The 24,126-nt window shown below is 43.5% G+C and overlaps 2 protein-coding genes across 2 annotated transcripts in view; both read left to right on the top strand.

Moving 5' to 3' along the window:
* Positions 1–24,126, top strand: part of LOC137651502 (uncharacterized) — a 118,799-nt gene that overhangs the window by 8,392 nt on the left and 86,281 nt on the right. The window lies entirely within an intron of this gene.
* LOC137652283 (uncharacterized) lies at positions 8,759–22,179 on the top strand. Its single transcript, XM_068385580.1, has 2 exons — positions 8,759–10,821; positions 21,464–22,179. Exons 1-2 carry the CDS (start codon positions 8,785–8,787, stop codon positions 21,611–21,613), a joined length of 2,187 nt encoding a protein of 728 aa, XP_068241681.1. The 5' UTR covers positions 8,759–8,784; the 3' UTR covers positions 21,614–22,179.

The following is a 24,126-nucleotide window of genomic DNA, read 5'->3' as shown; positions in this document are numbered from 1 at the left end:
CTGAGATGAACTGTCTTAGTTGGGAATGACCCTTAACCAAGGTAAGGTTGGATAGGACCCTCTGTCCTTCCCTTCTCTTTTTCCGTTCCTTGTGTCAGTCGTCTGCATCCTTGCCTAGCCTAGGTTGGGATGAGGAACTGACGTGGTCTCCTGTCGGCCGGCAAAGTGTGCCGACCGGCAGAGACCATTACTTTGAGTGCTGCCCGGTCCTTTCTTGGTCCCTCTATCGCTGCCGTCTGAAGATTCAGTAGGCAGCGGTTAGGAAGCTTGACTTAGTGTCTCCCCTTCCTTTCGGCACTCTTTCGGGTGCCGGGCCCAGAGACTTATAGTCTCTTAACCCGGCACTCATTCTATTGTCTTAGTATGTGTTGTCCTTGCCGTCTGCCGGCCTACAGGCCGGCCGTCGGTGGGGAGGGGTGTTCTCCAGTTCTCTTGCTGTCGGTCGGCGTTGGGTGTATACCTTTGCCGGCCGGTCTCTTGCTCATCTGCCGGCCACTACAAGTGGGGCCGGCAGCCGAGCGCTGCCTAGTGTGGGGGCCAGCCGGCAGGGTTTGTTTACTGCTGCCGGCCGGCCCGCGACACTGCCCAGTCAACCGGCCACTAAGAATGATGGCCGGCAACGCAGTGCAAACCGGGTGGCTACGGTCCGGCAACCACTGCCGGCCGGTTCAGGCATGGGATCTGGAGTTCTCCCCAATAAAGGTGATCTGATGTTGTGTACTTGAGATCTACCTTTCGAAAACAAGGGGGGGGGGGGGTGCTGAGCGGCAATAGCCGGCTGGCACACCACCCTCAGGTACTGTATCAGTCCTCTCTTGGTGGTATATTCAACCAAGGGAGTTCATGATGTAGTAGGTTACAACACTGTCTTTTCTATCTTACTTGTGTTACTGGTATAATCACCTGGTGTCGCCTTACAAGGATAAAAGATAATTCTTTTATTCCTGGCCAGAATGGTAATATTTTACCTTAGGTGTGAGCTACACCTAATTTCCTTTGGAAATACGTTCTCTGGTTATTCTAGTAAAGACTAACTATGTGACTTGGCTGGTGGGCTTCCACAGGTGTTTGTGTGGGTTTCACAAGTAGGTGTCTTTCCCTTATTCTTGTTGAATACTCATTTGTTACATGTGAATTAAAATTCACTTGATATTCATGGAAATTTTTCTTCTTTTACAGGAGGAGCATCCGAAGTGTGATAGTGTCTTCTGCAATGTCCGCAGTAAGAACTTTTGCGGACATGCCTCGTGTAGGAGGCACGCGGCTTGTGCAGCCTCCAATGATGACCATCGTTACTGGGATCCGCAGGTATGTGCTGTATGTACTAACCTGCTATCAGAGGCTTTTGAATCCCCTAGGTCGGCGGAGTCAAGAGATGCAGCGAGGGAGAGGCTTCGCGTATGGGTAAGGGGTTTTCAGAAAAACACCACTGGACCTTATCTTCCTAACGAGAAGATGAGGGCATACCTTTTTCCCAAGGCTTCCCCTGATGCTGTTGTTCCCCAGCCTCGGCCGGAGATCCCTCTGATCCAGATTCCAGTGGAGGAGGATGTCGCTGACGCCTTGCAGGACATCCAGTTGGACGACAAGATGTCCGACTTGTCCGATCGTGCGGAGCAGGATCTCCTCGCAGAGGGCGAGGAGCAGGATCGAGATCCTATTGCCGTGGAGGAAGAGGTTCCCGTATCATCAGACGTGCCGGTTCAGGTCCCTGAACCTATCCCCTCTACCTCGTCCGCTCTTCCAGCAGAGCTTGGACAGGCTCTCTCTTCCATCGTTGGTATGATCCAACAGATGCAGAGGGAGAATAATCAGAAGGCCGCTACTTTGGAGCTCCAGATGCAGAAGATCACAGCATCACGTGGACCTCCAAAGAAGCTCAACGTTAAGGACCTTCCTCTGTGCTCGGATGCCAACCCGTGGAGATATGCCGAGCACATGCCGATGACGATTGGGAAGATCGTCATGTCGGAGAAACTGGGTTCAGTTCCCCTTGAGGAGGTGGAATTCTGGCCCAGTAGAGGGGCCTACCCGGACTGCTATGTCCGTTTGAAGAAGGAGCCGGCTTCGAAGGAGGAGACGGAACCAAAGGAGGTGATTATCCTGGATCACTCCAAGGCTCAAGCCACTTTGACAGCTGCTTTAAAGGAGAGGGGGTTCTCAAACTCAAAGGTTGCCGCCTTGAGTAAGAAGCACCCCTCCTTTGTATCCTCCCCGGCTAGGGCCTTCCCCTTTATGCAAAAGGGGTTTGCGGCCGTCATCAAGGCGGTTGAAGCTGGCAAGCCGTGCCCGTCTTTGGAGGAATGTAAACCTCTATCGCTGGCATTGCCAATGGATAATAAGGACTGGAAGGAGGTGCACCTTACTTTCTCGGTTGGGAAGTTGGACGCCGACATTGCAGGACAGCAGTTCGGCGAAAACCTTCCCAAGTTGTCGGAATTCCTTCTACGGAGGGAATTGGACACAAAGGAGCGCCTGGCAGCCTCGATGTCTCTCCAGACCAACATGGAGACGATGGCTAGCGACCCCAAGATGCCAGAGATGTTCATGGTTATGGCCAAAATCCATCTGGCCACAGTAACCAAGGACCTCTATTGCTTTGTTAAAGCAAGGAGGGCCTGTAGGGAGTTTGTGTTCGCCTCGGCCACAGTGAGGCACGAACCCAAGAGGCTAATTTCATCCAACATCTGGGGTAAAGATCTCTTTCCCAAGGACGTGGTCAAAGAGATCGTGGACAAGGCAGCCACTGAGAACCGCAATCTTCTCCTGAAGTGGGGCCTGTCCCTTAAGAGGAAGTCTTCTCCGGATGAGGGCCCTCAGCCGAAAGGAAAGGCGAAGAAGTCAAGGTTTTCCTCCCGTCCAGCCAAGTCCTTCAAACAGCAAAGACAACAGCAGCAACAGCCAGCTTTGCCTCCAGTTCCACAACTGGTAACCCAGACCCCGACCACCTTCCAATGGGTTCCCCAAGCCATGTCATCAGCTTCCCCGGCATTCAATCCCGTGTTCGAGGGACAGTCGACCACGTTTCGTGCAAGGCCCAGAGGAGCAGCTAGAGGGTCATCAAGACGCCCCTCTAGGGGACGAGGATTCAGAGGTGGTCGCGGCCAGGGAGGCAAGACTGCAGGACAGTCAAAGTGAAGTGTCGCCGGTAGGTGGGAGACTTCAGTATTTCCGGGATCGCTGGACCTTCGATCCCTGGGCCCACAGCCTTCTCAAAAATGGACTGGGTTGGAGTTGGTACAGTACTCCGCCCCAGTGCCCTCAATTTTTCCAACACTCCACCCCCGTTTTGGAGGAGTACACCCAAGATCTGTTGGAGAAAAAGGTGATCAGGAGGGTAAAGTCCATCAAGTTCCAAGGGAGGCTGTTTTGTGTTCCCAAGAAAGACTCGGGGAAACTCAGAGTCATTCTGGACTTGTCACCACTCAACAAGTTCATAGTGAACCACAAGTTCAAGATGTTAACGTTACAACACATAAGGGCCTTACTGCCCAAGAGGGCATATACCGTCTCCATCGACTTGTCAGACGCATATTGGCACGTTCCAATAAGTCGTCGTCTCTCCCCCTACCTAGGATTCAAGCTACAACAAAAACTTTACGCTTTCAGGGCGATGCCCTTCGGACTAAACATAGCCCCAAGGATCTTTACGAAGCTTGCGAGCGCAGCTCTCAAACAGTTACGCCTAAAAGGGTTCCAGGTAGTAGCCTACCTGGACGATTGGTTGGTGTGGGCAGCATCCAGAGCAGAATGCTTGCAAGCTTCCCTACAAGTGATTGAGTTCCTGGAATATCTAGGCTTCATGATCAACAGAAAGAAGTCTCGTCTTTCTCCAGCTCAGAGGTTCCAGTGGTTGGGAATTCACTGGGATTTAGTGTCACACCGTCTTTCCATCCCGATGTCAAAGAGGAAGGAAATAGCAGGGTCTGTCAGGAGACTTCTAGGTTCCGAGAGGATATCAAGACGCGAACAAGAGAGGGTTTTGGGCTCTCTTCAGTTTGCATCAGTAACAGACCCAGTGCTAAGAGCACAGCTAAAAGATGCAGCGGGAGTATGGAGAACCTTTGCATCGAAAGAGCGAAGGGACTTGAAGAGACCGGTCCCACTTCGACTACGTTCTCTTCTCAGACCGTGGTCTCAAGCCAGTCGTCTAAAGAGGTCTCTACCTCTTCAGCCACCCCCCCCGTCAGTGACAATCCACACAGACGCCTCAAAGGTAGGGTGGGGGGGTCACTCCCATCGGAAAAAAGTGCAAGGAATCTGGTCCAAGCTATTTGGGACCTTTCACATAAACTTTCTAGAAGCTATGGCAGTACTTCTTACCCTGAAGAAAGTATCCCCACATCACTCGATCCACGTAAGGTTGGTACTGGACAGCGAGGTGGTTGTGAAATGTCTGAATCGGCGGGGATCGAGATCCCCACCTCTCAACCAGGTAATGTTAGCCATATTCCGACTGGCGGAGAAGAAGAAGTGGCACCTGTCAGCAGTTCACCTTCAAGGAGTCCGGAATGTGACCGCGGACGCTCTATCCAGGGTAACACCGATAGAGACAGAATGGTCCCTAGACGCAGGATCATTCTCTTTCATCTTGAGACAAGTCCCAGAACTGCAGATAGACCTCTTCGCGACGAAGGACAACAAGAAGCTGCTGAAATATGTGTCCCCATATGTGGACCCCTCGGCAGAAGCAATAGATGCGATGTCCCTCGATTGGAACAGATGGTCCAGGATCTACCTGTTTCCCCCTCACAATCTGATGTTGAGGGTCCTCAACAAACTGAGATCCTTCAAGGGAGTAGCAGCAATAGTGGCCCACAAGTGGCCGAACAGTGTATGGTTCCCTCTGGCTCTGGAACTACGACTGAGGTTTCTACCACTCCCGGACCCAGTTCTCTCCCAGCAAGTCCAGAAGTCGACTGTCTTCGCTTCATTACAGAAAACCCGAACCCTGCAGCTCATGATTTTCTCTCCCTAGCGGTGAAGAAACGGTTCGGAATCTCGAAAGATAGTATCGACTTCCTGGAAGAATACAAGTGTAAGTCTACTAGGAGGCAGTACGAATCTGCATGGAAGAAATGGGTAGCCTTTGTCAAAGATAAGAACCCGCACGAGATCTCTACGGAGTTCTGCCTATCCTTCTTCATTCACCTCCACGGACAGGGGCTGGCGGCGAACACAATTTCTACATGTAAGTCAGCTCTAACAAGACCCATTCTATATGCCTTCCAGGTAGACCTCGCTAACGAGATGTTTAATAAGATCCCAAAGGCCTGTGCTAGGCTTAGACCATCAGCTCCTCCAAAGCCTATTTCATGGTCATTAGACAAAGTCCTTCATTTTGCCTCATTACTAGATAATGAGGAATGTGCGTTGAAGGACCTGACTCAAAAAGTGATCTTCCTTTTTGCCCTTGCTTCTGGGGCCAGAGTTAGTGAGATTGTGGCCCTCTCGAGAGAGGAGGGCCGAGTTCAGTTCCTGGATGGGGGAGAACTGAACCTGTTTCCGGACCCTACGTTTCTCGCTAAGAACGAGTTGCCCACCAACAGGTGGGGTCCCTGGAGAATCTGCCCTCTGAAAGAAGATGCATCTCTATGTCCCGTAGAATGCCTTAAGGTCTATCTTCGTAGAACTTCAGACTTCCATGGGGGCCAACTATTCAGAGGAGAAACATCGGGCTCGAATTTATCTTTAAATCAACTTAGGGCGAAAATTACATATTTTATTCGCAGAGCGGATCCTGACAGTTCACCCGCAGGTCATGATCCGAGGAAAGTTGCTTCATCATTAAACTTCTTTAACTTTATGGATTTTGAACACCTTCGTTCATACACTGGCTGGAAGTCTTCCAGGGTATTCTTTCGCCACTATGCTAAGCAAGTGGAGCAGCTAAAGAGGTCTGTGGTAGCAGTTGGTTGCGTCGTTAACCCTGCTGTTTAACTCTGCGAGGGACAGCGGAATCATTTGGGACTTGGATTCTTGGGTGAATAGTTAGTTATATATGTTGATATAACTGGTAGTGTAGGCTCTCAGAGCCCACAGTGACTGTTCCAACGTTATGGTGATGGTAACACAAGTACAGACAGGTGTGCCAAGCGTTTGCCAACGCTATTGTCAGCGAAGTAGTAACATGGACGTTAAGTTTGATACCGGGGTATGTGTAAGTGACACATATGTTTTCTTTCAGATAATCATTCATCCATGCACTACAGTACTTGTGAAAATTGTTGGTCATCCACCTAGCATATGTACATATTTATGGTGACCATGTCTATTTATTGTTTCTCAATAAACTTGTTCTCGGGAACCTTGCGTCTCCTTCACCTATATTTTTGATTTCATATTGTTTTTTGAGCATTTAGCCTATGTATATTAATCGGGGATATCTATAATAGCCTATTCCTTAATGCAAAGCCTGGATTATACTGGTTTATACTTTCCTTAGCAATAAGGACTCCACCCCTTTCTGAGGATGGTGGTAGCAGCAAGTTTAATCCTACGCAGATATAACCTTTTGTCTAATTTTACTTCGACCAGGGTGCTGGTCGGGACTTTTTCTTTTGGATACTGTAGTCCCGTAAGACTTCGCTTCATATAGAGTGAGACCACTATATGGTACTGGCTGGCGAGTGATTCATACATAGGTATATGTACTCTTCGTTCGTTTCTAGAGTCTAGTAGGACTCCTCCCTGTAGGGGGCAGGAAGCACTCTCATGGCTTATGATTAGTGAAAAGATGTATAACGGTAACATCTTAGGTCTGTCAGTCGAGTTGACTAAGAAACATTCTTGAGGAGTACGGCACGTATTGAGAATCCACAGATACAGTAATGCTCTGGTATACTTCCATCAGGACGACATGGCTTGAGCCCAAAAAACGGATTTTGAGCGAAGCGAAAAATCTATTTTTGGGTAAGATAGCCATGTCGTCCTGATGGACCCGCCCTGCTCCTTTTCAAAAATAAATAAGAGTGAAAAGGATAGTAGGACCCTTCCCTACATACAGTATCTGTAGCACCTCGTGTATCGCTACAAGGAATACAGATGGCGCCGTGAGCGGCGCAGGGCACGCTTTCGAAACGGGGAGGAGGGATGCCTTATGAACGGCTCCCCCCTTTCTTATCGTTTTCGTTTTCTTGCCATTTTACCCCTACGAAGTGTTAACTCTATTCGGGGTATAGATTGCTATGAGGCGTGTCAAGAATACGTCCACTGATATTTACGATATCCCTAAGGTCTTTTTTAGGGATACTCGCTCCAGGAGTTAGAATTCTGGGTACCTGAAGGTAAATTCTCTGGGAATATCGCCGTAGTTGTAATATACCCTAGGAAGCTGCCTTTAAGGAACTTCCATCAGGACGACATGGCTATCTTACCCAAAAATAGATTTTTCGCTTCGCTCAAAATCCGTTATATATATATATATATATATATATATATATATATATATATATATATATATATATATATGTAAACCCTTAAATCTTAAGGGTTCCCAAAATAGTGATTTGCTACACTTTACAATTAGAACATATATATGAAAATACGACTAATACTAGAATTCCCAATATCGAAAAGAAAATAAACAACGATACCAAGAATTGCTGGGACTGCATCGATTGTCATGAGAACTACACAGGGTAAAATTAAAAATACGCTAGTTCTATTTAATCTTTGAAAATAGATCGATGATTTAAAGAACGAATACGAAAAACACAAATATTTTCTTAAAAATATAATCTTTTTACATTAAAAGTTAAAAACTTATTGTAAGATAGAATTCCTTCATTCTTTACAAGAAAAAGCAAAGCAAAGAATTTTGCAAGACACTACGTAGTACTATGTAGTTTACGTCACACGATTGTGACGTCATAGAGTTGGCGGAACGTATCTCCGCCATCATGTTTTAAAAAGTAGGTTCGTTAGTTTTACAGTGGGGGGAAAAACTCCCAATTCTACCTCTTTTAAGATACGAACATAGTTAAAACACTAACACTCAGTAAAAATAAAACCCAACAAGCAAGGGCTAAAAGTAAATTGTAACATCACCAAGATAACTGTAATATACAGGTTACAGCGAGTGAAAAATCCAACGATGTTGCCACTAGCGGCGGCAGAGAAGATATGAGGAAACATGGAATAGTTCCAAGGCACCTTGCTAGGGCGCACAGGTGATACACCTGGCTATCCAATCGTCGATTGGCACGAGTTTTGAAATTTCTGCCGTGACGTCAGAGACGTAAGCTATATATATAACTACCAGGTAAGTCTTATGTTTAAAATTAGGCTATTGAAAATTGATGGGGTGTGTGAAAACAAGTCAGTTTTACTAGTAGTTACCTTAGATATGTATAGTTACTTTATATCATGATGGTCTAAAGATGAAGTTAATACTGTACTGTAATATTGTAGATGTACTATACTGTATATCTAATATAATTATTTATGTAAATTATAAAAAAGGATTAGTTTACTGGAGTAGTTAGCAATAGTTAGCATTTATTAGATGCCAGCTTCACTTTCATTACTTGCAGTTTTACAGCCTTTTCAACATTTTGTAGTGGATTTGCTCCCTGACTTTAATTGTGTCATCTTATTAAAGGAATTATTATTTATGGGAATAGTCTTAAATATTTTCAGAATTCAGTATTATAAATTGAGAAAGTTAATTTAAGTTTTTCATTTTGCTTTATGTGGATGTTATGGTTTCAAAGATATGAGCTCTAAATGGTTTCTATATTGTCTTATACAAATAGAATTTAATGTTTTCTAGGTCCAGAGCGAATGCTGACACTTGCTTCATCTGATTGGTCAGACCAGCAAAAAGACAGCGTGCCAAACGATGAAAATCGACAGCAATTAACCCATAACACAGTTGTGGCTGTTAAAGCCCTTTTAAGTGCCACAAAGGAAGAACGGAGTAAAAGAGGCAAATACATAAAATATTCACCAGAGTTACGAGATGAAATTGCACAGTATGCTCTTACAAATGGAAACCATGAAGCAGTGATTTATTGGTCTGACAGGCTTGGTGGTTCTGTTAGTGAGAGTACCATTAGAAATTTCATTAAGACTTACAAAAGTTACACAGTAGATATCAAGGAAGAGATTGGAAAATATGCTTTTCAGTTTGGGATTGATGTAGCAGCAAGACATTTTTCAGAAAAATTAGGTCATGAAGTGCGGAAAGGACTTGTACGCAAATTTAAAAAAAACTACATAAAAAAATTTCAAGAAGTGACTGAAGTAGTAGGGGATATAGAAGTGGGGAATGGGAAGAGAGTTGTGAATGTGCCTAGTACAACTACTGCAAGACAAAAGAGGTCATTTTCACTGCATATGAAAGATGAGATTGGACGCTATGCATCACAGTACGGTATTAGTGCCGCGATGCAACATTACTCGGAGAAACTTCAGTTTGCGGTCAAAGAGTCCACAGTGCGTAAATTCAAAAAGCAGTTTGTAGAACGTGGTAACATGAATGGAGGAAATAATGGGGAAAATGGGCAAGTTGTTAATAATGGCACAGTATTAACATCAGATCACCAGGCAGCACCTACGCATACTATAGACGTTATTCATCCCTCGTTGTCAGTGTTAAATGCTCCTGCTGTATCTGCTACTGTCAATGTGAGCTCTGCTAATAATTTTGTTTACCAGCATCCTTATCACTTAAATATGGCTCCAGGACCTCAAGCTAACACTGTTGTTCCAATGAACCACAACTCTTTGGCATTCCATCAGGGTGGTGTGATTAATCAAGGCATGACTACCTCTTTACCTTATCAGCAAGCTGGTGCTCCACCTGGATCTTCAGTTATTATGAACCAGAGCTTTACACAGACTCCAACGGGCTTTCAGCAAGGTTATGTCAGTGGATTCTCACAGGGAGGAAGCGCTGGAGGAACTGTAACTCATGGTGGACAAATTGCGCCGCTTGCCATGACCCATACGAGCGTAGCTGCTACTAGTATGGCTCATTCCCCCCTACCTCTGACAATGAGTGGAACACCCACTACTCATATACCTCAATTGACACACCATGGTGTAGGGCCCACTGTAAGTCAGCCTCATCTCACTCAAACTACTGCATTACCTCATAGTGTTACTGCTGGCATCCAGCATCCTGCACACCATCAGTTAATCACATCATTCCACCAACCTCTAACAGGCTCGCTTACCTTTGATGGTACAACTTTACAAGCTCATGCTCAGGCTAATTTAAGCAATGAACCTTTAAGTCTTATGAAGGAGGCACATGACCAATCAAATGGAGTCACTTTAGGGCAGGGTGATGACAGCTTACATGACCCGGGGGCAGATGCTGCTGCTGCTGCTGCTGGAGCTCAATCTGGTCTTGGTCATTTGAGTGAACAACCTGGACCATCTAATCAGCAAGAGAGTATTCTTATCATGGATAATGATAATGAGCATGAAGATGAATACATTGATCCTCCAACACCAGTGCCAAAGAAAAAGAAGAGACCCAAGAATCGATCAAAGGTACCCCGAGGGTGCATAGGCGTCAGTAAAAGAGGAAATTATGCTTCTTATAGTCCAGAACTTAGAGCTGAAATTGGGAAGTTTGCATCCGAGCATGGAAATTTAGCAGCTGTTCAATATTATAAAGAAAAACTTGGTTTCGAAATACCTGAAAGTACTGTTCGAGGTTTGAGAGACAAATATCTCATTAAAAGAGTCCGGGGTAAAAAGGAAGTCCTTGCTATAGGATTTGCTCAAAGAGGGAGGCCAATGAGACTCGGGAAGTACGATGAAATTGTTCAAGATTGCATCAGAGAACTAGTCAGAGATGGAGAAAAGGTAATTTGCTTATAGTTCATTATAGTTTGCAAGGTAATGTTTCTTTCTTTGAACCATAATGTTATTTTTTCCCCACTTTGGGATTTGTCTTTCTAGTAGTTGCTCAAGATATTTTCTTTGCTAACCTAAAAACTGAAAGTTTAGGTAGTGTAGGTTTGTACATGTTAATTTACCGGGCAAGAGTAGGAGTAATAGGTCATTTAAAAGAAATTTGTTGGTTTTTCTTGCTATCCTTCCTGAAAACTGTATTGTAATTTACATGTAGATGTTGTTAGCATGCTCAGGATGTGTGCTCTTTTTGTACTAACTTGTCATTTTTAAATTACTACAAGCAGATTATTCATACATTGCCTTCGTGACTAAGCATTATCAAGATTATTAAATAGGGTATTATTAACAGAAATTACCCTGTTGTATAATTTATCATCTTGCTGTTTTTTTACTGGATTGTAAATACAGTACTGACTTGTTTGGATCTGGAAATTAAAAGGTTTGATTTTCATACATATTGTATGGATTTCCAGAAATTTTAGTAGGAAAAGAAGATTAAGAAAGTGCTAATATAATTTCTATGAGTTTCCCCTGATGTTCATATTGATTCTTTTCTAGAAGCTCAGTTTAATAAACATATCTGCAAAATTTTTAAATGTTAAAATTTTCCAGTTTTCTTTCCCTCTAATAAATAGATACTCTTAGTAAAGAAATGGTACGTTCTTACTGTAAGTGGTAAGATGCCCAGAACTGTTTCCCTAGATACTCTGCCCCTTCAGTTTCTCATTCGTGCTGGTCTTGTTGAATTTCTCCAGATTTTTTCTTTATTACTGTGCATTATGATGTCTTTTCTGGGCTTGAACCTGTGCCGGCCAGTGAATAAGCTCCTATTAGCACTTATTCTTAGGTAATTTACTGCTAAATATACCAGAGAAAAAATGTAAAGGAGTGCTAGGTTAACTAGCTCGCTCACCTATTGGTGTCGGTATGGAATTGGGCGTATAATCCAGAGGTCCCGCACCATTTAGATTCATCCACGACAAAGACCCCAATAGAGGAGAGCCGTTCAACCTCACTCGGCACCACCAACTCTGCATCCGCTCAGAACCCAACTCCTTTTTAGCACGCCTGTGTGGTAACCCGCTAGTTTGTGCTCTCGTGTTTTTGCCTTATTTTCCGTGGATTATGGCTTCTACATCGGTTTCCCAGGAGACACCGTCTAAGTTAAGTACCAAGCTATGTTTTGCTGTGTTTTGAGCAATCTAGATCGTTTAATATTTAAGTTATAAGAGTTTATTCTCTTCGATCATCTCGGTCTTGCTCGATTCCGCTTACGGTTGGTACTCCTGTTTTGAGAGCTTTTAGTTTCACTCGCGGTGTTACTAAGTGTATTATTTTTATTAGTTTAAATTTTTATATGTTTTATAGTGGATATTCATTATTTAGCGTTTAGAACCCTTGTGGTTCATATTTAGGGCCGATATCAGATTACGTATCGTAGATGGCTTGCCGACCTTCGTCACTGGGCGGCAATTTTTATTGTATAAGCCATCAGGTTGTTGTCCTTCGGGATTTATTCATTATTTCGCATGCCTTGCCCTAATTTTTTATGTGTATATTTATATATTTTTCAACGCTATTACTTTTATAATGAATATTTGTGCTTATTACTCCGTATGATCTGTTTTGGTAGTGTTTGGGGATCGTCAGTTGGTAGCCCTGCTGCTCCGTATCACGTGATCCTCCCCCAAGCTCCCCCTCTCGCTAGGTTGGTGGCTAGGCTTCTCTCCCCCCTCCCCTAGGGGACCGTTGCCTTCCCTTCTTTCAGAGGGGGTAGTTCAGTGTTTATGGACTTTGTCCTCTCTCCGGGTGTCCCGGTGGTTTCGTCTCTGTCTAGACTGGTTGGCCACCGGTCACAGAGTAGGATCCCGGTGCACCCTATTTTATATTCACCTATCACACTTTTATTATGTTATACGAAACCCTCCGGGTTCTGTTGGTGGTTCTTATCTACGGTTCCGCCCCCCCTTATTTTATAACAGTTACTATGATTATATATGACAGATCACTATCCCGGAGTTCCTATATGTATTAGTTTATGGATGTACTTTTATATCCCGGTCCGGGGCTTAACCTCGCTCCGGGAAGTCAGACACCATGTGTGTTAATTCTTTGTTGCATCCTTCTTTATGATCCCGGCTCGACCGGATTGGATAGTTATACGCTAGTCTTAAGTTAGACTTATGTTTAGTCCCGGGTCCTCCGCCCCCCCTTATTTTATAACAGTTACTATGATTATATATGACAGATCACTATCCCGGAGTTCCTATATGTATTAGTTTATGGATGTACTTTTATATCCCGGTCTGGGGCTTAACCTCGCTCCGGGAAGTCAGACACCATGTGTGTTAATTCTTTGTTGCATCCTTCTTTATGATCCCGGCTCGACCGGATTGGATAGTTATACGCTAGTCTTAAGTTAGACTTATGTTTAGTCCCGGGTCCTCCGGACCCGCCCCTACTTAAGAGAATTACAGTTTCTCATATACTATTCTTTTTATAGATGGTCCATTGTCAGACGACGGCCTGTGCGGCTGTTCTTCACCAGCCTTGTGGCCATACGGTGTGTAGGTCTCACGCCCTCTGCGGAGTTCAGCTGGAAGACATCGTAGTCTGGCACCCTGATAATTGTATGGTCTGTTTTGACCTCATCACCACCCTTGGATCTGATTCGGTGAGTCCCGTTGGCTATGTTGTCTTTTCTAATTATTCTTACCTTTATTTGGTATACATACACTATTTAGTAAGATTTCTATGGCCTTGAAGGACCTCCGGGAATCTTCCTTTCTTTAATTCCCACTATTATTTCAGGCATCCCCGGAGCAGAAGACTGCGGCTCGGGCCACACTGAAAGTGTGGGTTGGGGGATTTGCCCGAAACGTGAAATCAAAGCAGCCTTACGTCCTCTCTGAAGACTACTGTGCTATGATTTACCCTAATGCCAAGTCTTCAGCCGCTGTGGCTAGAGCTGTTGCGGCACCCATCATTGCCGACATTGATGCCACTATTTCGGGATTCATCGACCAGGATCAAGATCCGTCGGATGCCCCCGGAGATCTGGAAGACAATGTTGCCTCCTTGAACTTGGATGTGGAACCCATGTTGTTGGATGATCCGGATGCAGGTAGGGTGGTAAGTGAGGCAGGTGTTACCGGCGCTGAGATTCCTATCCTCAGCCCCGCTCTTTCTTCTTCATCTGATCTCTCTTCTTTCCATGGTTTTTCTGGGGACCGCGATTCGTCTCACTGATCACACCCGGTTCCCCCCAAAGATAAATCTAAATCTAGAACTTTGCCAAAAGCTCGTAAGCCCCACAAGGCTTCTCATGGTTTTAAATCGAATACAAACCCATCATCTAAGGCTTCCGGCTCCTCCTCTAAGTCTCACGACCCGGGAGTACAATCCACCACTTCTGCTCCTAACCCGGGCCTTTCTGAATCAGCCATGCTTCGCATTGTGTCGGAGATGCAATCTAAGATTGTGTCAGAAATGCAGGCCAAGATGGACACGATGTTCTCTAACATTGATCAGAGACTTGGGGCATTAGAGCATGGTGCTCCGGAGCGAGTCCAAAGCTCTCTCATCCCGGATGCCTCTAAGCTTCCGCCGTTTACCAAGAATAACCCTTGGCGCATGGCTCTTCATTCCCCGTTCTCAGACGGGATGTTAACGTTGGAAGGTCTTGGTACTCGTCCACTAGAGGATTTTGAATTCTTTCCTCCTGGTCTCGCATTTCCATTTCATGGTTATGCCAGGCTTACCGAGGAAGCTCTGGTTCGGCTGGATAAGGTCCCCAAAGAGACCGTCATTTTCCCAAAGGAACAAGCCCAATCTGTTTGGGCTAGGTTTCTAAATGATATAGGTTGCACCAATACCATGTTGACGCCTCATAAAAGTTCTTTCACAATGTTCCTAATGGACAAGAATACCGTGACTCCATGCGTCACTAAGATTGCAGAGCTTGCCTTTCAATACGCTCTGGAGGAGAAGCCCTTGCCTCCCATCCGAGAGGTAGATCCGATCTCCCTCCTTCTTCCTTCAGATAATGAGTGTTGGGACAATGTCCATACCACCTTTACTTCTGGCAAGCTGACAGCGGACTGTGCGTCAGTAATTTTTAGTGAACGGCTTCCCCGTCTCCCGGAATCCCTTATTAAACAGGAGTATGATTCCCGCCTACGTGTTGGTCGAACCTTGAACTTGGCCACTTCTACGGAGTCGATAGCCTTAACTTATGATACTGAGAGTATCTTTAAGTCTCTCAATAAGGCTACTTTGCAGTCGTTATATTTTGACTTATATGACTTTGCTCTTGCTAAACGTAGGTGCCGCAAACACGTCCTGGCTGAGGCGACTATTAGGCACGAACCGAATAAACTTATCCGGTCCTCTTGTTGGGGTCCAAATCTTTTCCCTGAGGATCTTGTGGAGGAAGTCTTGACAGAGGCTACAAGAGTTAATCAGAGCCTTAAAGCCCGTTGGGGTTTGACTCCTAAGCGGAAATATGATCCCGCAAGTTACCAAGCCCGGGGTAGGAAGAAGCTCCGCCCGTATACCTCCACTCAGTTCCGGCAACAGCAAAGTAGCTCGTCCGTTTTCCGGCAGCCTCTCCCACCATCTCCTGCTGTTCCTGCACAGCCTTCCACCTCTCAGGCTCCTTCCTCGGACGACTACGTCACCGTTCTGCTCCCTAAGAGCCAGCTTCCCGGTGCCTCCACCACCTCTCCAGCCTTTAACCAATCTTATGAGGCTCAAGGCTCTTCCCAGGGTTATAACAGAGGTAGAGGCTACCACCGTGGTTCATACCAGAACAGAGGTAGAGGTAGATTCTTTCGCAAAGGAAAGAACTTCAGAGGCGGACGTGGAGGCAACTCCTCAAGCCAATACTGAGGTGCAGCGGGTAGGGGGGAGGCTTTATGCCTTCCGCAACAAATGGAGGTTCAGTCCCTGGGCTTTCAGTATCATCTCCAAGGGACTGGGGTGGAGTTGGATTCAAGGACCTCCTCCACCGAACAGATTTCATCAGCATTCCACTCCGGACCTAGTCGAATTTGTCCAGGACCTGTTACAAAAGAACGCCATACAAGAAACGAAACACCTGAAGTTTCAGGGTCGGCTGTTCAGTGTCCCGAAGAAGGATTCGGACAAGAGAAGAGTGATTCTAGACCTATCCCTTCTCAACTTGTCCATTCAATGCGACAAGTTTCGAATGCTTACCGTCTCGCAGGTGCGGACCTTACTTCCCCGTGGGGCCGTCACCACCTCTATCGATCTTACAGACGCCTATTATCACGTTCCGATAGCGAGACACTTCCGTCCGTATCTAGGCTTCCGCCTAGGAAACAAAAATTACTCCTTCAAGGTGATGCCTTTCGGGCTCAACATCGCCCCAAGGATCTTCACAAAGTTAGCAGAAGTTGCTGTTCAGGAACTCAGAAATCAAGGGATTCAAGTAGTAGCCTACCTGGACGACTGGCTCATTTGGTCAGACACCTCCCAAAATTGCCTAAAAGCCACTCACAAAGTCATCCAATACCTTCAATCTCTAGGCTTCCAGATCAACTTCAAGAAGTCCCGTCTTCTTCCGAAATCAAAGTTCCAATGGCTCGGCCTGCAATGGGATCTTATATCTCACACTCTGTGTCTTCCCAAACCCAAGAGGTTAGAGATTGCAATGAACACCAAACGCTTTCTCAAAGACAAAGTGAGTTCCAGACGACTCCAAGAGAGGATCCTAGGGTCCCTTCAATTTGCTTCAGTGACGGATCTACTTCTGAAAGCAAAATTGAAAGATATCAATCGTGTCTGGCGTTCGAGGGCGAACCGGAAGCTCCGGGACAGGAAAGTCCGCCTTCCTCCCATTCTCTGGGAAAGACTTCTACCTTGGACAAAGGCCAACAATCTGTCAAAGTCAGTTCCCCTTCGATTTCCGCCTCCGAAGTTAATCATTCACACGGACGCATCCCTATCAGGTTGGGGAGGCTATTCTCAGCTCAGGAAAGTTCAAGGTCTTTGGTCTCCCTTATTCCGCCAATTTCACATCAATGTGCTGGAGGCCATGGCAGTTCTACTAACCCTGAAACGTCTCGCTCCATCCAAGAGACAACACCTTCGTCTGGTTCTCGACAGCGAAGTGGTGGTCCGCTGCCTCAACAGAGGCGGATCAAAATCAGGGCCTCTGAACCATGTTCTAGTAGCCATATTCTCCCTAGCAGCCTCGAACCGTTGGCATCTTTCAGCTGTCCACCTGGCGGGAGTCCGGAACGTAGTTGCAGACGCCCTGTCCCGGACCTCCCCTCTAGAGTCGGAATGGTCACTCGATCTAAAGTCATTCCGGTGGATTCTCTCTCGGGTTCCGGGTCTCCAAGTGGACCTCTTCGCCACGGAGTCCAACCACAAATTGAGAGTATATGTGGCTCCCAATCTAGACCCTCAGGCCTACGCCACAGACGCCATGTCACAGAACTGGGACATCTGGGAAAGGATTTATCTCTTTCCCCCGGTGAATCTTTTACTGAAAGTCCTAGACAAACTGAGATCCTTCAAGGGACGAGTAGCCTTGGTCGCACCCAACTGGCCCAAGAGCAATTGGTACCCTCTCCTGCGAGAGTTGAGACTACATCCTCACCCGATACCCAATCCGGTTCTGTCTCAGATAGTACAAACACGCGTTGTGTACGCTTTCTCAAACATTCAGAGCGCCCTAACTTTATGGACTTCATGAAGTTTGCGGCCATGCATGGTGCCAATATCGATCCTCAAAACACCCTGTTCCTAGAATCAGATAAACGGGATTCCACCATCCGCCAATATGATTCTGCGGTTAAAAAGTTGGCTAAATTTCTGATAGACTCAGACGTACACTGTATGAACTTGAACCTTACAGTCACTTTCTTTAGAACTTTATTAGAATCAGGTCTGGCAGCCAATACTATCACCACTATTAAATCTGCTTTGAAAAAGATCTTCCTAGTGGGTTTTAACATAGACTTAACCGACTCTTTGTTAGCTTCAATTCCGAAAGCCTGTGCCAGACTGAAACCGGTTACTCGTCCTACCCCGGTTACCTGGTTCCTTAATGATGTGCTCAAATTGGCTTCTGATACCATTAACAGTTCTTGTGATTATATTCCCCTTCTCAGGAAAACACTTTTCCTTGTGAGTTTGGCTTCCGGGGCAAGAATTTCTGAACTGGCAGCTTTGTCAAGAGACCCGGGTCATATTGAGTTCCTTCCTTCGGGAGAGGTCCTTCTTTCACCTAACAAATTCTTTTTAGCTAAGAACGAAGACCCTCAGAACAGATGGTCCTCCTGGAAAATTGTTCCCCTCACGCAAGATCCGTCTCTGTGCCCTGTTACGACTCTTAAGTCTTATTTATCCCGGACCTCCTCTAACTCCTCCGGGCCTCTATTCGTTAGAGAACAAGGCGGTACCATTACCATTAAAGGGATCAGGCAACAAATATTGTATTTTATTAAACAAGCTAGCCCTGACTCTTTTCCTCTTGCACATGATATTAGAGCAGTTGCTACTTCGGTGAACTTTTTTCACCACATGAATTTTACGGATCTTTCTAGGTACACAGGGTGGAAGTCACCGTCAGTGTTCAAGAAACACTATCTTAAACATTTGGAAGCCCTTAAATTTCCTACAGTAGCTGCAGGGAGCGTAGTTACCCCCAGGTAACTCACATGTTAATTCCTTGTCATTTTATCTCTCCCCCTTACCTGCCTCATTTATACCCTATTTGTATTCGTTGGTTTCGCACCTGATTACTATTACTATATTTGTAAATTTTTTGACTCCTGAGTATCTGTATATATCATCACTCACGGCATTATTATGCCTTACCTTTTTTGTCAATTGTTCTACCAAGTGGATTTATGTTCTTTTTAAGGTACCCTTATAGCTGTTTTTGGCACTCATCTCTGATTAAAGTAACTTGTGTTTCCCTTATGTTTATGTTTTTTCCTTTATTTTTCAAGTTTGGTGACATTTCTCTTGTATATATTCACTGGCCGGCACAGGTTCAAGCCCAGAAAAGGGATTTTGACGTAGGAAAAATCTATTTCTGGGCGAGGGACCTGTGCCGCCCAGTGAACCCTCCCAGCTCCTCTCCCTTGGAGTACCCAAACTTTGGGTGCTAAGGAGTTGGGTTCTGAGCGGATGCAGAGTTGGTGGTGCCGAGTGAGGTTGAACGGCTCTCCTCTATTGGGGTCTTTGTCGTGGATGAATCTAAATGGTGCGGGACCTCTGGATTATACGCCCAATTCCATACCGACACCAATAGGTGAGCGAGCTAGTTAACCTAGCACTCCTTTACATTTTTTCTCTGGTATATTTAGCAGTAAATTACCTAAGAATAAGTGCTAATAGGAGCTTATTCACTGGGCGGCACAGGTCCCTCGCCCAGAAATAGATTTTTCCTACGTCAAAATCCCTTTTTTGGTTTAGTTAGCAATTGCAGAGTGGTGTGTGCACAGGAATTGTTTCTGGGAAGTTATGATCCGGATTTTCTTTGTCCATAGAGTCTGGGGCAATACTGTGATTTAAATAACCGTTTTGAAGGGTGCATTTCCCTTACGGGCTCCCTCATGGAAAGTATGTTTCAATGGTTGCCAATTAACTTAACATCTCAAAGAGCAAAATGAAATTTGCTGTTAGTTCAGGGGAAAAGCCTGGGTAGACCAGACTAGTTGATTATAGCAGGAATGACACTCCTCCACCTTTTTACAATTTGTATAATCAGCCAACTTTTAATTGTGATGAGCTTCATAAGTTCTTGACATCATTATCTTTTTGAAGTCCAATGAATCTTGTCTTTAAAAGCGGTATAGTAATTCTAGTCCAACCCGTCCCATTGCCAAACCTAACCTAACTCCCCAAGTTGAGTATAATGTTAATAGACTTTCTTTCTGTAAGGGTTCTGAAAGTTTGATGCACAGTACAGATTCAAAAGCTTCTCACAGAGCCTTTAATTTTGAAATTATTTTAGACCCATGTAATGCCGCAATCCTAGTCGGTCTATAAGACTACTAGATTGTGAAGTAGAAGGCCAAGTTGGTAGCCTGGATCCTAATATCCCTCCACTATGCTATAGTAAGAGCTCCTATACAACCTCATGTTATGCATGAGGATGGAGTAGCATATTGTATGATTCCCTTAAATTCTGATGGGGCAAACAAAGTTTCAACTGAAGTCTACAATTTTTATCATGTTTCAGATGACAGTGTATATTTGCTTACAAGCTTGGCCACTAACTGATCATGGATTAAGTCTAGTGGGGTAAAATGTAAGGAGTAAGTATGTCTACAGACAGTCCCCAAATAACGAACACAGTAGGCTATGGGGACCGAGAGACTGTTCATATGTACAGTAGTTTTGTTCGTATGTAGTTTTTGTAAAAGTACCCGCAGAGTTTAATTTTGGCCTAGGGTAAGCATAGTCTAACTCAGATGCCTACTATGACTGTAGGAAATATAACTCTACTGAATTAATAAACATGTTTTTGACTTGCGGTAATTTACATTTGTAAGTCTGAAAGCTCGTAAGTAGGATGTTCGTTGGTTGGGGATTATCTGTAATTACTAAAAAGTGTCCTCTGGGTGCATGTACAGCAGTGGTAAACAAAGAAATTAGCCTATATTTACTCTGCTCAACCTGCAGTACAGGAAGACCTTGAAAGTGAGGAATTATTGCCTTTTCAAACTTTGCTCAACCTTAATGCAGAGAAATGCCCTAAAGAGTTGAGATTAAGGTAAGTTTAGAAGCGCTCTATTCTTCCAAACCTGCAAAAGTTGCTATTTCCAAGACAGGTTACAACCCTCAGTAAACTTCATAGGTGTTAAAATCAATAAGTTATTGCTTCATATTCAGAAAAAGACTACCAAATCAGGTTTCCAGTTAATACTTAAGCCCACTTTTAGATTGTGACCTGCTTAGATAAAAATGTGTCGGAGCCTCGCATGCATTATCATTCTTTGTATGTTTTGGCTTGAAAGAAGAGAACACCTATGTACCTCTATGGTAGGGTTTGTCTCTGAAAGCCAAAAACAGAAACTAATTTCTTCGCCTATTTTATGACCTGTGTTAGATAAGGTTAATATCTATAAAGTAGACACTCAACTAGAGAGCAGAACTCAAACTGATGTTTTGACATTGGTTTCTAGAAATACTTAAGTTTCCACTTTAGGGTCAAATGCTTTAACCTCAGAATTGTCAATTAAGGAAGCCCTTTCGTTCAGGGGACAGAATAGAAATTGGTTATAGTAACTGTTACAGAAGGGTTGCCAAACGGACTTTAAAATCTTATTGGCGAATGGTATGACAGTCCTTCCCAAAGATCTCTGGTGCTGCAGTTCTGGGCTTCTTACCTCCACTAGAAGGTTCCATCCCTTTACTAAGGACGTATGTTTATTGAAGGAAAAGAAATTGGAAAAATTTTAAAAGAGGTGTCGATTAAACTGAGCTTCTGGAGAAGCAATATTGATATCAGGGGAGTATAGAAATAAGAAATTCTTATTATTAAAATTCTGATAATGCGCATACTGTAATTGTTTTAATGATAGCAATATATTAATTTCCCCTACAGGTATCATCCTTTTTAGCCATTGCCACTGCCAAACAAGTGTTGATGCAGTACGAACCTAACCTCCTGGAAGAGTATGGAGGACCAGTGAAGTTGAATCCTACCTGGGCAAAAAGTTTTTTGAAGCGTATAGGGCTCCATCAGTTAGCTTAATTATTTATATAATTTGTAAACGAAGTAATTAAAAAAAAAAATAAAACTCGTCAGTGGTGCCATACATTTAAATAATCTGGAGTTTCACACTACAGTATCTAGAAATTTATTATAATATGAGGGTATTTTATGTGAAATAAAAATGTTGTAAACTTTTTAATTAGAGACCCTTTTATGTGAAGTGATCTAAAATGAGACCTCAATCATTTGTAGATTGAGCGAATGCAGGGCATTATGTATGTAAGGTTAAGCTTATAACATTCCATAACTGGAAGATGTATTTTCTTATTAGCAATAAGGTGATTTATGAAAACTCTCAGGTATGTTTTTTATCGTTACGTAAGGTAAATAACTTGGCGAACTTTTATTAAGTGATATATTTATATTTTTTTATGTACTTGTAGTTCTCAGTGAGAAACTACCAAGATATTACTTTTGTGTTGTTATTGTTTAAGACAATTATTTGTTGACGCTTAGAATTTTGTTTCACAATTTATATGAATTTTTCAAATGTCACTTTATACGGTTAAATTTCCTTGTAAATTTCATGCTGTAATTACAAATGAATTGTTATGTTTTGATACATGATCATCATTTCACAAAACTTCCTTTTTTGTTTATGTTGCACGTGCATTTCACCTTTGAAATGTGTTAGGTTTGGATATTTTTTTTAACTTATCTTTAGTAATAGTAATAAGGTAGAGAACTAGATACTTCTCGTCAAGAACAAACTGACTTGGTTAACACAGTGGTAGAGAAAACCAAACAATAACTGTTGGAATGTTAACTATGAGTAAAAAGTTATTAAACATTGAGGTCATTAATGAAACTATAAGAAGTAATTAATCAAAGGGAAGTGAAATTTGTAGATATGAGAGGTATATATAGATAACATTATTTTATAAAAAAAATAGAATGTTCTTGAGTGATGGAACTTATAGAAAAAATCAGAGAAATTTAGGGAATATAAATGATTGGCAAACTGACAACCCCATAGTTCTTCAATTTCTGTATTTTTTTTTTTTTTTTTTTGCATTGCATTGGCAAATTGCTTGTCCTAGTTTTCAATAGTTATTTTTTCAAATTCATTTATTTATAAATGGGCCATTATGATGCTAAATATTTTCCCAGTCCCCAATATTATGCCATAAGGCCCAAATTTCATATATTTATTAGGCTCACATCTAAGATATATTAGAAGGTAATGGCAACAGAAAATGGCTTTTAGTCCACAAGAGAAGGCTCGAAGGCTCACTGTAATGCTCTAATTCAGTTTTACTTATAAGCATGACAAATTTCAAAGCAATTTGTATTTTTCATGATAATACAAACCTTGAGCTGTTCATAGGGAATATACTTTCGGCAAAGCTGGAAACTAGCCATAAGACTTTTAGCGAGGTATAACTACCCACTGCTAGTTAACACACACACACCTGAGCTATATCACCCCTTTTGATTGCAGATAGGATTTGCGGGGGGTTAGGTGATGGTGGGACAAAATGGATTTTGAAGCGAAGCGAAAAATCTATTTTTGGGTGAGATGGCCATGTCGTCCTGATGGAAGGTTCCTATTGGTAGCTTTCTAAGGGATAATTGACTACAGTGATATTACCAGAGAATTGACCTTTAGGTCTACAGAATTCTAACTCTTGGCACAAATATCCTTAAAATCTCTCTTAAGGATCGCATAATATCGGGACGTATATCTTGATACGACACATAGCAATCTTCACCCCGAATAGCGTTTTCGTTTCGAGGGGGAAGAGTGGCGAAAAACAGAAGGGGAGCCATTATCAAGGTTACCTTTCCTCCCGTGCTATTACGAGTCTCCAAGGTGGCGCTCATTCCTTGTAGCTTTGAGCATGGTACTACAGATATAGTAGTTTCGGGAGGGATCTTGCCTAAGCCTTTTCTATGGAAAAGGAGGGCGGGTCCATCAGGACGACATGGCTATCTCACCCAAAAATAGATTTTTCGCTTCGCTTCAAAATCCGTTTTTTGGGCTTAAGCCATGTCGTCCTGATGGAAGTTTACCAGAGAATTACTTGAAAGTACTGCATCTGTGGATTTTCATAGGTGCCTTAACCTTGGGACAATTTTTTCTATGGTCATCCGGACCATTGAGACATATGACTTTACCATTATACGTCATTACCACTAATCATGGACAATGTTAGGGCTTCCTGCCCCCTGCAGGGAAGAGTCATACTAGACTGTAGAAAAGGGGTCTCAAGGTTTGCATATATTGTAGGAACAAACATAAGTATCAACTAGATATACAAAAGTTTCACGGTTTGTATATGTTGTCGGAACAATAAGTATCAACTATATCCATAGTTTGTAAGCGTACAATAATATGAGGTTTACTTAGGTAAATAAGTAAGAGAATTCAGGCTATTTTTATTATGCTAATTGTGGGGCGAAATAAGAAGAAATCACACTTTAATAGACATTTATTTACAATAAATGAATAAAAATAGAATAACAAGTGTAACATATATTAAGGGAATTAT

This window comes from Palaemon carinicauda, chromosome 13 (genome assembly GCF_036898095.1).
Source record: "Palaemon carinicauda isolate YSFRI2023 chromosome 13, ASM3689809v2, whole genome shotgun sequence".
NCBI classification, from domain to species: Eukaryota; Metazoa; Arthropoda; class Malacostraca; order Decapoda; family Palaemonidae; genus Palaemon; species Palaemon carinicauda.
Note: the sequence above shows the minus strand (reverse complement) of the source record. Positions and strands in the feature narration are given on the sequence as shown.

Bases quoted from the DNA above. Each gene is read 5' to 3' on its own strand.
- LOC137652283 (XM_068385580.1), top strand. From the start codon at position 8,785: ATGCTGACACTTGCTTCATCTGATTGGTCAGACCAGCAAAAAGACAGC. The intron at 10,822-21,463 runs GTAATTTGCTTA...TTTCCCCTACAG, and splicing joins TAGTCAGAGATGGAGAAAAG to GTATCATCCTTTTTAGCCAT.